General features: G+C 35.1%; 1 protein-coding gene across 1 annotated transcript in view; it reads right to left on the bottom strand.

The window, feature by feature from the left end:
- Positions 1–13,018: 13,018 nt before the first annotated feature.
- LOC307164738 (uncharacterized protein) overlaps positions 13,019–15,059 on the bottom strand; it is a gene marked incomplete at both ends in the record, with an annotated part of 36,501 nt that continues 34,460 nt past the window's right edge. The window contains 2 exons of the mRNA XM_079881798.1: positions 13,019–13,044; positions 13,610–13,735. Coding sequence (XP_079737924.1) covers positions 13,019–13,044; positions 13,610–13,735 — 152 coding nt within the window. The remainder of the gene's footprint in view (positions 13,045–13,609; positions 13,736–15,059) is intronic.

The raw sequence follows: 15,059 nt of genomic DNA, 5'->3' as shown, positions 1-15,059 counted from the left end.
TTTAAGATGAATGCTTTCATAGTCCGAAGTCTGAAAGAAAAGAACAAAAGAAAGAACAGAGCCTCTTCTTTTAAACAACAACAAAAAAATCTATCTTTTTTTATATCAACACTTGAATGTGGCTGTTTAATCAATTTTTAAAAAAAGCAACATTTTGAACAAAACGCTGAGAATATCGTGTTTTTGTCAAAGACTACATCCAGATCAGATTCAGAACGATGATCAAAACACAGATGGAGAAGATCGAGTCCATCAACACCGCCAAAGCTTCACAGTCCTATATCTCGTCCTGAGTCGACATCTACATGTAATTTACACGTGCGTAAGCAATGCTTCTATGGCTTGTTTCTGCTTCTTTAACTGTATTCTGATCTGGAGGTTCAGTATTCTTTCAGGAGATGTGTAATAGCGCCCCCTACCATTTAACAGTGAAAACGCAGAAAGCCGGAAAATTACATCAATGGCGGGGAAAGAGTTAATGTACACTATGATGAACACTAGATTTGTTACAATATTTATTAGTCAATGCTAATTCTTAAACAACTATTCAACTATGTCAGCTCAGGTACATTCAATAATATTAACAGATAGGCCTTTTGATTTTAATAATGTATTAGTAAATGTTGGAAATAACTACGATTAATAAATGTTTTAGAAGTATTTTTGGTACCTACAATAAGGTTTTAATTTGTTAACATTAGTTAATGTATTAACTAACCTGAACAATAAATGTGTCACGTTATTTGTTAATCTTTAAGTTAATAAAAATCCAGCTGTTGATTGTTTGTTCATGTTAATTCACATGTATGTTAACAAATACAACTTTTGATTTTTAATAATGTATTAGGAAATTAAATTGACATGAACTAAAATGAATAAATGCTGTAGAAGTGCAGTTAATTATTAGTTCATGTTAATGTTGTTAAATAATGTTAACTATGAAACCTTACTGTAAAGTTACCGCATTTATTAATCTTAGTTAATATCAACATTTACTATTTTAAGATCAAAAGTTGTATCTGTTACCTTTAGTTAATGCACCGTGAACTAGCATGAACATTTTTATTCAAAATAACAGGTTAATAAAAGCTGTAAAAATGTATTGCTAATTTTTAGCATTAACTAATGTTAACAAATAAAGTAAAGTTTTACCACAAATTCCTATAAATACATACTCTATCTGCTCAAATGTCTACAACAGAGCATAATGCAATGCTTGACCTTTCATGTCCATGTGATGAATTAATGGAAACATCAACTGTGATTTCTTTTCTCTTTCTTGACTCATTAAACAGTAACATTTAAGATATTATTAACAAAATTGGATTAAGAATGCAATACTAGCGTTTATTTTATAAATGATAAATGAATGTCAACGTAACCTGATTAGAAACACATTGATTTTTATACAATACAATATAATACAGCGAGCTTTGAGTCCATGAAGCACTAGTGTTTTATTCCCTTTCATAAGGTGCCAATGAAACGGATCTCTTCTTTGTGGTTTAGCGCTCAATAGAGAATATTTTGAGAATGTTTCCTTTCACACAGACTGTAAAAAAACCTGCAGGCCTCGCGTTGCTGTCATCAGTTTTAGTATGATGAATGAGAAATTCACTTTCCTTTGTTTCTCAGTTTCAAACAAACAGAGACTGATATAAAACTCTTCCTTCCTCATATTGATCGCCTGGTGTGTTTTTGTGTAAGTGAGCATGTAGAACAATGTATGTATGTGTGAGATCTTTGTATGTATCTGTGAGTGCACTTAATACTCTATATATATTTAAATAGTTTATTAGAAAACAGGAAGAGTTGAGTATTAAAAACTACACTGTAGTTATTGGGGTTTGTACATATAGGGCCATTAAAGATCCACTTGTTCAAGCTTTAGCCAACTAAAACTTGCATAAAATTACACAATTATTGTGATCATCAGTTTCCTGATTATCATGATGAATGTATGGTTGGTAAAGTTTAAACAGAAAAACAAAACAAACAAAAATCAGGAGAAAAGGAAACGAAAAAATAAATAAAGATGCACTCCACGTAAATATCAAAGATCTGCTTATACTAACATTAACTTCTTCATTAGCATTTGGATGAAAGTGAACCATAAAGCTTCTGTTATACTCCAGTTTGGACGCGTACACGACAGCTGCGCACAGCTCAGACGCGGACTACTTGCATTTATACTTTCTGCTGAGGTCCGCTCGGTGAACGCGTTCAACGCATGCGCGGTAGTTCGGTCGGGACAGTATAATCGATAATCATTTTTATATTTATAGTTTATATTTGCATTTATGTCAAAACCTAGACACTTTCAAACATCAAAATGACATTTATTAATATGTATTCATGTCAAAATGACATATAAACATCTTTTCCTATTCTATTTTGCCTGGAAACGCTTCCAACACGCTTGCGTGAAAAATAGGCATTGGTTCTATTTCTAGCATGCACGTGTTTTCCGTTTTTTTCAAATTCGGCGTCCATGTTATTTCCATCTATTTCGCGGTTTTAACCTAATGAACGCGCGCCCTTTTGACCGCGCGGTCACAAAAAATGGGAGGCACACGGCTGTCCGCAAGGAGCCTCCGTGCGCACCGCGATTTTTACGTCACGGGGACCCTCGTGCCCTCGCGGTCGCGGAAAGTATAACTTAAGTATAAGGCTTATCCCAGATAGCACACTTCTATTTGATGTGATATTTACATCTGGCAGACGTATTTTTAAGAGTGTTTGCTCATCTGCAATACATCTATACTATAATTAATACTATACTATAATTAATAATCTTAATTAAGGGTGTGTTCACACTTGTAGTTCGGTTCACTTCGTTCATTTGATCCAGACAAAAAAAAAGTTTTAATCCTGGTCTCCACTTAGTGTTCACATTAGCATTTTATCACCTAAACCTAAATATACCAAACCTAAAGGATGTGTTCACAACCTGAGTGGTCAGGTTTTATGACGTATATTTTGCAACGGAAATTACCGAACATCCAAACAAATGCTGTTTGCTGGGCTAAATGCGCTTGTTGTAAGTGTAAACACTAATGCTCAAAATAATTAATTGGTTAGAGTAGAGCTAACTCAAATTAAACAATTTCTTCAATCAAATGAACTTTTATGAGTATTTAGAACTTTCTTTTCTTTCGAGTTCACAAAACTGACACATTTTAAGTAATCTGGATTTTTTCATTGTTTTGAGTTTTATTAACTTGTTTCTTTTAATTTAGATAAACTTAAATTTAACAGAATGTGGACTGGGATTTCTGTTCGCCATGCCACTCAAAAGGAAGAGTAAATGCTAAAATTAATTGATTAATAATAAAAAAAATGTTGTGCAAGATTAATGTTAAGGGGGAGATTTAGTAGTGTTTAATGTTTTGCTATGCTAGTTTACAAGAGTTTGTTATATTTATATTATAATTATAATATACTATATATAATAATGTTGTTTGGGGGTTACCATTGTGACGAGTGGAGCATGAGAACAGATAGTATGTTTGATATTGCTGTACTCATTCAGTATGCACTATGCTAATGCTATCAAAGCATTGTGTTACCAATTAGCAAGGTAGCATTTATTGAATTAGCTAGTTACAGACAAATTCCACTGCTAAAAATATTTAAGTTGAGATTACATGATAATGTGTATGAATTAGTTTACTCAAATATTTGGGTACAAATAAAATAACGGGTACAAAAAAAATCTTAAATCTTATTTTAAAAACTGCTTACTTAAATGTTAAATTTCTTAACTTAAAAAAATTATGTAACTGATTACCTCAAATTTTTGGAGTTTTGCCAACTTATTCGGGTTTACAGTGTACATATGATGGTATTTTGACCAGATGAGAACTCGTGAAGAGCTTATAAAATGTGTAAAGGAGTCAAAACAGCTTCAGGAATCCCTCCGTTACACACACACACACACACACACACACACACACACACACCAAGATCTGCTGTGAGGAGACGCGGTTCTGATGCCTGTACTGAACTGAGACAACATCACGACTATGACGAGAAAAAAAACGTTATACTTGAGCATTCTGTCCTGTTTAGAGTCTCATCTTCCTGTTTTTGGTTCGTTTACATGTCTTTGGTCCATATTGCGTTCATATTTCAGTCGAACCGCACCAGAGTTTGTTTGGAAGCGGATCGAGACCCATCTTTTCAGCGTCTAGGTCCACTTGTTTGTTTCAGATGGCAGCATTCACAATTATTCAAATGAACCGCACTAACAGCAATCGCACCAGGGTTCGTTTTAATCCAACCAAACATGCCACGTGTGAACACACCCTATAAACAGTCTTTATTTCTGCACAAAAACAACTGACCAAACACACATGCATACACAAACAAAAACATACTAATAAAAAATATCTATGTACAACATATTACACTCCAGTTATTAGGACCTAAATTTTGAAAACATCAAAGATCCACTAGCGTTAGTGTCCTCATTAGCATTCTGATGAAAGTGGAGTGGAAAGTCTGTGAACTTTATTCTGTTTTATTTCTTGGCAAAAAAAAAAATGAAATGAAATGAAATATAAGTGGTGATAAGACAAGAGGAAAAACTAAAGTTGTGTGAAACAAATTACACTCCAGTTATTAGGGCCTATTTTGTAAATATCAAAGATCCACTTGTCCTAGCGTTAGCTTCCTCATTAGCATTCTGATGAAAGTGGAGTGGAAAGTCTGTGAACTCGGAGGTTATCTGACGCCACAGCGCGCGTCTCTCTCTCTCTCTCGCACACACACACACACACACCGCTCAAGAGGATGAGGCGCGGACCTCTCTCAAATCACTTCCTTCATAACAATTAAAATATGCAAAGTGATAATTTTCTTTAAGTAGCCTTAAATGTGCAATCGATTTAAATGTGAGGGAAATTGCCTAAAGCTCCGGGCGAGGAGGAGGGGGGGAAAAGAATAAATTATGCAAATCACAGAAAGGACTCTTGAAAGCCTAATTTTTCGGTAATAAGCATACTGTTTCATTTAATATTTTGCCTCTTATTAAAAGTGACAGTTCTTTTGCACCGTCTGATGGCTATATCTGACACAAGCCAGCGGAAATGACTGGCCAACTAAACGCTAAAGCGTTTTCTCAAGCTTTTAGATGATGGTTACATTCACAAAGTAATTATGCGCCGGAGAGTCCAGAAATAAGCTTTAATTACATAGTAATCGCCTCTGATGGACACTGGAAAGTGTGAGAGCTGCCAGACTGCAATCCATCAATGCCAAACCCCTGGCCACTTTTAATTCTCCTTCATTTGCATCATAACCTCGGCACCAAGTTGCACAAACGCTGTTAAATGTTAATAGGACCTGTCTCTCTACTCAGAATGAATGCTTAAGCCGTTTTCATCTCTCTCTCTTTTCTTCCACTATCGCTCTCTCTCTCTCTCTCTCTCTTGCGTGCCGTCAGGAGAGTGTGTTAGTCTGAGACAGCGCATGGTCACTGCTGCACTAATTGGGAGCACTATGCTAAGTTTTATCTCCTCATTTCTAACAAGCCATACACACAATCCCTGACGCCTGTGTGTGTTCCGGGGGAAAAAAGTGAAGGATTTGTTAATGGTTTGTGTGTGTGTGTAAGTGCATGATATAAAAAAAGAGGAGCATGCTTTTTTTTAATGTGTACTTTGCCTTACCACATCTGAGCACTAATGCAATTACTTGATAAAATCAGACAATGTGCCTGTAATAGTTCTCTAGCACTCCAACACGTTTGCAAACATGCGCGTGTTTTTTTTTTTTTTTCTCTGAACAGTTTTAATGCACTCATTCAGAACAATGTCTTAGTTTATTTTTCATATTTTAGCACATTGTGATAACAATTTTATTTAAAATGGTATAGAATTGTGTTACTTGAATATGTAATACATTTGGGTGAATATTGCTGAATATCAACCTCTCAAGAACATGACCAGGTATAAAAAGAACACACACACACACACACACACATTATATATCCAAGTTCAAATTCTATACAATTTTTAAATAATTTTTTAACATTACAATGTGCTAAAATATGAAATATAAACTTTATGACATTGTTCTGAATGAGTACATTGAAACTGGTAAGAGAAAAAAAACAATAAATAGTTATATATTAAAAAAGACCATATATATATATATGATAGTACTTTTTACTGATTTAAATAAAAAAAACTTTGTTTTAGTGTTTCTTACTGTAATTACATTAAAAAATACTGCATTACAACAAAGAAAATCTCTACTCAGAATGAGAATTATAAAAATAATAATTGAAGGTAGGAAAAATAAAAATGCAGTAGGCCTTTTTAACAAAATAATAATTTCTTCTTTTTTTTTTGGTTAAATCTTTATTTTCTCTTTTTTTTTATCGAGGCAGAGGAGAATTTAACCCAGAAATGTTCTTAACAGATTTTGTAATATTCCCCCAAATACATTTGTTTCAAGAGCGGAGAGATTTAACAGTCTATTTGCTGTTATACATGTATATTCAGTATATATATTAGAGAAACAAAAAAAAGTGTCTGCAGACTGCAAAGAGCAGCCGACTACGCTCTCACACTCATGCATTTATAAATGCATTTAAAGAGCCTCCAAAAAATCGATATGGAATAGCTCGGCCCAAACCGGGATGCGGAGACCACTGAGGCTGTCTAGCTGCAGGCAGGACTGAGTGTGTGAGCAAAGGCGTAAGTGCATGCAGAACGCGAGAGTGTGTGTGTTTGCAGAGAGAGAGAGAGAGTGTGTGTGTTTGCAGAGAGAGAGAGAGAGAGAGAGAGCTGTGGCCTCCAGTCAAACCGACAAACTGCCCACCTCCAATTAGCACTTGACTTCGCTGCATAGAGTTAAAAACGCACAACCTTCACTCCTCCATCACGGAGGAGAAGAGGTGTCTGGGTACGGGTCGAAAGGTCAACCTGCTGAATTTTGAGAGAGCCGAGTTCGCAGCGGTTGCGTTGTGTATAGATATGTTTGACGTCAACCTCGCTTAGCCTTGCCGATCGGCGAAAACACCTGCTGGGTGCGTTCAGGGGAGGAGTTTAAAACAGAGTCAAGTCGGATGCTTTCTGCTACCTGTGTCTGCAGGAACAACACCTGATACATGGATGAGAACAGTGTGTTGTTCCTGAGTAGACTTGGTGTAAATATATGAGTGCAGGACTCAAAAACATGCTATTTTCAAGTCAATTGTTGATTGTATTAGGGGGAGAGCCTTTCTCATTCAACACCACTGATATTTTAGCATCGGTGAGATACTATCATAGATTTTTCATTTTAAAGTTTTAGTAATTGAGTTAAGTGTTTTAAAATGTCTGTTTAAAATTTAATGTCTATGTGACTTTAAGATATTAACTAAATGAAAATTATAAATGTATGAAAGCTTGTTTCCGCCACAGAATAAAAAATAAAAAAGGTAATTGCAATTTATTTCTCTCACAATTTTGACTTTTCTTGCAATTGCAAGTTTTGATCTCACAATTCTGAGAAATTAAGTAAGAAATGCGAGATATAAACTCCCAATTGCATCCAATTCTGAGAAAAAAAAAAAACTGACTTTTTATATTTCACAATTATGACTTTATAACTTGAAGTTGTGAGGAAAAAAAATCTGAATTGTGAGATTAAAAAGTCGCAATTACCTTTTTTATTTTTATTCTGTGGTGGAAACAAGCTTCCATAGAAATGTTTCCTTCGCAACTAGCTGAAATAAGTATTTTTTTTAATGTTTTTTTTATTTTATTTCAATTAATGTTTATTATTTATTATTTCAAGTAACTAAAATGTTTTTGTTTTTTTTATGTTACAGTTACAGTTTAGTTAAAGTTTTGTTAACTATATTTCCCTGACAATCTGGTTATTGCAGGAAGAGTCATCAGCATTTTTCGTCCTTTTTTCCAGAAATAGAAAAATTGCACAATAATGTGTAAAACTGCTAAAAGTGAATTTTGTCACTTTGAAAAATAAATTTGAAATTTAAAATTTAATGTCATTTGATGAACAAAAGTTTTGACATTTTCCATTGTTAGTTGAGGCTAACAACTTGAATGTAATTGGTTACCTTATTTTTTTTAGTTAAGTTATAACTTAGGTCAGTTTGGTTATTTTACTGTTATTCTGTTATATTTCAGTAGTACCTCAATCTACAACACAATGGCCTGGTTTCACAGACAGGGTTTAGATTATGCCAGGATTAGGCCTTAGTTCAATTAGGACATTTAAGTAGCTTTTATAAACATGCCATTACTGGTGTGCATCTTGAGACAAAACAATGGCATTGACATATTTTAAGATATGCCAGTGCAAGTTGCTTTCAGTTAAAACAGGCATTTTAGTCTGGGATAGACTTAAAGGGGTGGTATAATGCCCTTTTCACAAGATGTAAAATAAGTCTCTGATGTAGTTTAAAATACCCCACAGATATTTTTATATACTGTAGCATGTTAAAGTTGTCACTTTTTGAGGGTGAGCAAAAACACACCGTTTTTGTGTCTGTTCCTTTAAATACAAATGAGCTTCAACATCTTGTGTCCTTTTACCTCACACACACATGCACTGAAAATTTCTAAAACTTTTAGGCTTTTATGTTCAAACCGGAGTCAGATAATGATGGAGAGACTCAAGAAGAAGTGACAACATGTAGAAGCAACAGGACATTTCTGAATGGTTAGTTGATGAGTTTATGTATCTTATGTGTAGTTATCTTCTAGTCATTGATTAGCATATTCTGTCATGATAATCTATATCAAGGGGGTGGGGTTTATGTAAATTTCAGGGTTGGTGATGTCACTAACCCGGGAGGAATGTGGTGTAGTCTCTACCAGCCGTTTGTTGTAGTCCTTAAAAAGCGATTTCTTTAAAAGCAAATATCTCCCTTTGCTTTGAACTTTGAGCGTTGTAACTTTGCAGATGTTGTTTATGCTCAAACAGCAACATTACACACTAATTAAAGTTAGAAAAGTCAACTCATAATCACCCACCCCTTTAAGCCTTGTCTGTGAAACCAGGGGTGAATGTTAAATTCAAATAGATCAGGCCTGTTTGTTGGATAAACATGGCTAAAATGTCTCTTAATAAGTGTTTCCAACATTCATAATGTCCATGCTTGTGTACTCTCCATATTTCGCCATGGTTATGGTACTAATCACATACACATAATCACAGTACTCTACTGTAATCTGCTTAGCAGGGACTAAGTGACCAAACAAACCAGCCAAACCCCAACAACAACTGTTTCTCCCTCATTTTCCCCCGAAAAATGGATCATCCCAATCTCACACTGATAAGACGCCAGCAATGATATCCATCCAAATACCAATGGCTTGAGGTCAGCTAACTCTCCCTGTCATTTCATATACACAAGGACGACCCCCATCGCATATAGGGTGGAACATGCCAGATAATCACACCATCATCCCTCATTGGCTGCACATTTTCACAAAGTGGCCAAAGTGTCATGTAGTTCCCCTTTAGCGTGCTCAGGAAGAACTTAATGATGTGCTGATAACAGCTGATACCTGTTCCTCTGCCACTGCGCAATAAATATCCTCATTAATGTCAAGAAACCAAAAGAGTGGCCCATTATTTAAAAGTTATGACTTAATAAAGCCTCTTTTTCTTGATCTGTAGAGTGACACAATTTTCTGTTCTAATTCAGTGGCAATTATCTATCTTTTTTTTCCTTCTTTTTTTTTTTTTTAAGATTCGACTATCCTAGTAACATTTTAATTACAACAATAAATGAAGTTGTTACAGCATTCCGGCTCAAACTCTGATGAAGTGTAGATTCTTATTAATATCTTAATTACTATTTGGAAATCCCTAATTGACTGTAATACTTATAGCACTTCTGTTGATTGTACTGTAGGTCATTTCAAATATAGAAATTGGTGTAAGAGAGCACGGATATTGTTTTCCTGCTGTTTAATTATTCATTTATTCACCTCTTTTTCTATAAATCACAACAGTAATGTTCCAGATGTCAAAATCCCTTCCATTTTCCGCATAGTGGACCTGATTTTTAGAGATAACGTATAAACCTTTCAAAGCAGACCTACTTTCCTCTGACCATGAGTTTAGGTTACATTTATACATTTTATCCAAAGGGACTAACACTGCATTCAAGGTATACAGTACATTACACACAACCTTGGTGTTGTAGCGCAGGAATGTTAAATGCTGATATTTTTATATTTTTATCTTTTTTATATCTTCTGTAGAAGAGACACGTTAACATTAAAAAAAAAAAAAGTTTTAAAAAGTTGTTTAATTGCAAAATTGAAGAGAAATCCTGAAAATGTGAAGTCTCCCTGCACTCTCAAATTACTCTCTCTATGTTTGAATAATATGAATAATAATAATAATAATATAGCCTATAACTATTTTATAATTGTGTGTGTGTGTGTGTGTGTGTTTGCTTAATGCATTTTAAGGAACACTGAATATATGAATGCAATTAATGTCTAATAAAGGTGGGTTTAAAGCACTTAATGTCATTTTCCCATTTTCCGTGACCTACTTTAAATTGAGAACTATTTACTGTTAATAAGTTAACAAAGCATTAACTAACTCTTTACATATGAGCGAATAAAAAAAAAAAAATGTAATTACAATGAATAAACTTACTATTTGTATATAGTCTATTAATGTGTAACTACAGTTGATAAACTATTAACTAAATATAAACCAGTTTGCAAATGATTTGTAAGTACTTTATTACACTATACTTATTATAAAATGGTACCAATTTTTTTTAAACGTTACTACTTTTTTCAGAATGTTCCCGAGAAATAACATTCCCATAATGAATGTTCCTTTAATTAATGTTCACAAGAAACATTTTTAAAAACATTTTTATTGAGAACATTCAGAAATAAAGTTTTTTTTTTTGTTTTTTTTGTTATCTGGGAAAGCCTCTGTAAAAGTGTCCGGCTACTCTCACGCTTTATCACAGCTTTCAAACACAACAGCCGACATGTTCATCTCTTAGTTCTAACGCATCTTTTCCTGCTAGTCTTAACCTGGAGCAAAGAACAAGAGGAGCTAATAGGGTGCGCTACGCTAGCGCCTCCAATAACCACACACACACACACACAAACACACGGCTCACAGGCCAATCATTTGAAACATATAGCATCAGTCTTTCAATTTGATCCCTCTCCCCTCCGCAAACCTCTCCCGTAACATCATTATTGATGGCGGATCTAAATCCTCCTCTGACAGGGCTGTGTTATCCGGGCTCGGGGGAAATGCAAATTGATTCCAGATCTGAAGTGGCATTTTTTGAGGGCCTGAGCATATTACGCGCTCTGTCATTTCAGGCCCGACTGGAAGAATCACAGGTAAATGTCAGTCTCTATCTCCCGCGGTGAGTGTTTCTCACATCGACTGCAGCGCAAACAGGCGTGTGTTTGATATGGGGAAGCGCCTCTCGTTTTCTCACGCTGCTCTGTTTATCACACATGAAAATCAGATATCGCTGCATCAGATGAGTGATTGACTCATACCAAACCTGGGTTAATATAGAAGCACACATACACTTTAAATGACAATTTATAAAGAGAAATGTTAAATAACATCACATTTGTTCCATGCTCTGAGATCTGCCTTGCTGTTTAATGGCCTACAAAGTATCCTAACTCAAATAAAACCTCATATAGTATGACTAGTTTTACAATTAACTATGGTCGAATTTGTGATAGTAAAGATAACAATGTGTACGACTCGAAAAGGAGTTCGCGTTTGACCATTTCTGGTTCCAGCGTCCTGAAGCCAATGGTATTTTTGAATGGGTTTTTGAGTTTAAATGGCTGAAATAAGGTCTATGATCTTGAACACAAGCTCAAGATATTCTCACGTTTTGAATCTACAACATAACATACATCAGTACAGTTAAAAATAAATAAATAAAAAGCGGTACAGGTTTTATGTGTTGGCTGTTTTTAACTAGTGTCTAATTATTAAACATTATCACACCGAACCGGTAAGCTCATCAACTCACTAGTCCACTTTTACAGTCCCATTGTGTTTATAATCATGCTCTTGCTAACTTTTACAACCCAAACTTTTTAAACTTGTAGATTTTAATTAAAGCTAAAAGCCTAACATAACTTATAGCCTAACTTTAGCTTTTTACTTCTGCCCAGCGTCATTTGTGTACTATAATAGGCTTTGTTAATATTTTGAATTTTATTTTATTTTTGTATTTCTGCTTTCATTTTAATTTCAGTTCAAGCTTTAGTAATTTTGTTGTTGTTTTTTTTCATTTTTATTAGTTTTGTTTTTTAATATGTCCATATTGTTTGTATTACATTTTAGTTTATTACGTTTTAGTTATTTTAGTACTTGAACTTCAACTAAACAAAAAAGAGAAATGTTGTCTTTGCAACTAGCTGAAATAAAATAAGTTTAACTTTTTTTTTTTATTAATATTTTATTTCAGTTCATGTTTATTTGTTTTCAAGTAATGAAAATGTGTGTTTTTTTTATTTTTTTATTAATGATTTTAGCGATAATAACCCTGTTAAAGATGATGATAACTGTTTCTGGCAAATGCATTTAGTTACTTTGAAGATTATCTTGAGGAACAAAACGTGCAAGAATTGTACACTTTTGTTGGCCACAGAGCTTATTTTCTGCAATCATTTTTTGTATAAGAAATTAAAAAAGTGATACTATAGTTTAGTGCCAGGTACAAAGGTCCTGAGAGGGGTTGAAGAGGATGTATCTTAACAATGTGACTTCGGGGTTGGCCTACAAATACACCTTCCCTACAGCACTCTATAAGCACAAAAAAATAAAAAGCACAAATAAATAATGAGTAAAATAGTCACTTTCTAATTGCATTGTTGGATCACTCTTGTATTGGAACACCAATACAAGTTTGATAGTGCCATGTGCTGCTTATGCAATACCTTTCACAGTAGCTTTCATGTTGTCCCCAAAATGCTGCCAGGGGTTTTAGAACAGAGCTCAAATGGATCCTGTGTGTCGACTGAATCTAAATTCATGGTTTGCCATCAGAAATCACACCTGTAATGCAGAAAACACAGCTTTAATTCAACAGCAACATAGTCTTAAGTACTCAAGTATATTGTTAAATCAAATAGGTTTTTGGTTGAGTCCAAACAGCCACTAGTCACATAAGTCCTGACATTGAGATGAAGCGATAACCATAACAGCTCTAAACGAGTCTCCAACAGTCCAACCCGTTAGTCAAAGAGGACAGTTTGAAATAATTGAACCATATTTGAACATGTCTAATGAGTGTTTATGTTCCCATCTACAGATCTCTAAAACGTGAACATTAACCGTGTACGAGACACGAGAGGTCATGATATCGGTTTACTGACAAGAAAAGGAGGAATTAAAATGGAACGACTGAATGACAGGAAGGGAAATCTGGAGAAAGAGAAAGAGTTGCTGGAACAGTGAAATAAAGGGGAAGCAGATGGGTGAAAATGAAGGTCAAATTGGATTGGGAGGTTTGTCAAAATGTGATGACATAAGCAATCTGTACACTGTTATTGCACTTTGCTGGAGGTGGAGGGAAACATTTTAAAATTACACAAAAAAAAAAAAAAAAAAAAAGGAAAACCGGGAAAGAAAGCATAGAGAGCTGCCAGCTCTCTGCCAGGAATGATCGCCTCAAGTGTTTTCTCTTTGTTCCCTCGCCGATTCACTTTCCTCCATCTCTGGCTCGTTTGTACTTGCTCTATTCCTCCTATATAAGACATGAAGAAAAAAACGTCAATTGAGATCTCTTAAATATCTAAATTGCTTCCCCTAAACCAGTGGTTCTCCACCGATGGGTCGCAGGTGTTCTGAGGGTCGCGGACAGCAGCGAACAGTAAATGCAAAAAACAAAATAATGCTAAATGCAAAAATGTAAACACTGGGGGGGGTAAACACATTTTGAGGTAGAAACATACTTATTATATTTGTTTTATTAACAACTGTTTCCTGCAGACTGATCGTATATATATCTATATATATATCTATATATATATCTATATATATATATATATATATATATATATATATATAGATAGATAGATAGTTAATGTCTTAATTGTGTATAATAGCAAAACAAATTAATATATTTCAATATTTTTTTTTTTTACTATACTGTACTGTGATGGGTTACCATTTAAAACCTGGATCCTTAAGCAAAACCAATTAAGAACCACTAGATTGGATTGAATGGAGAGAAAATTGGGACTCTATGCCAAGAAATTTGATTCTGAGACAATGTTGATACTTCAGCTGAGATCTCCATCCTGAGCTAAGAAAGAGATACCCGCTTATTTCTCTCTCTCTCTCTCTCTGCCTCCTACCAGCCCTCACACACACACGCATGGATGGATGCCAGATGAAGAGGAGAGGCATATCTGGATGTAATGTCATTATGAACGCTTCCCTTAAAGCTCAATCATAACTCCGTTATGAGCGATACAGCTCTTTATATGACACAAATGAAGTCGTCCATCTTCCCCTGGATTGAGTCATCAATTTCCCTTGGCGATAAGGCTCGTTTGCAGTACCTAATCATCTGTCTGCTCTGCGCTGTCCTGCAGGCTGATCGGATGGTGCTTTTGAATACTGCTACAAGCATGACAATCGTAGCCGTCCATTAAGATTGAAAGGCCTCCATTATGGTGCCAGTCTGTGGGGGGAACTGAGCTTTTCTTTGTGCGTGAAACACGGGGCCGCGTAAATCACTCCGCTCGACGGTGTGTTTATTGATTACAGCCACTTGTGCGCTGAATTCTGTGCCGAATAAAGGAGGGGATTTATTTTCCTCGCTGTCAGAGTGTCGGCGCGCAGGCAGAGCCGCTCAGGAGAGTTAGAGCTCAAGGTGCGACGGGGCTACGGGTGAGATTTCTATACGAGTGCGCGCGTACGCTCTTGTATACTCTGTGATAGCAACCCCGCTGGGCCATTGATTTCTTTGATGCTCTGTAATGAAGCAATGCTGAGACATAAATTATGTATTAACCAGCAGACAGGCGATGACCTCTGATTCATTCACAACCTGTTATGTTTAT

Source organism: Squalius cephalus, assembly GCF_949319135.1.
Source record: "Squalius cephalus genome assembly, chromosome: 9".
NCBI classification, from domain to species: domain Eukaryota; kingdom Metazoa; phylum Chordata; class Actinopteri; order Cypriniformes; family Leuciscidae; genus Squalius; species Squalius cephalus.
Note: the sequence above shows the minus strand (reverse complement) of the source record. Positions and strands in the feature narration are given on the sequence as shown.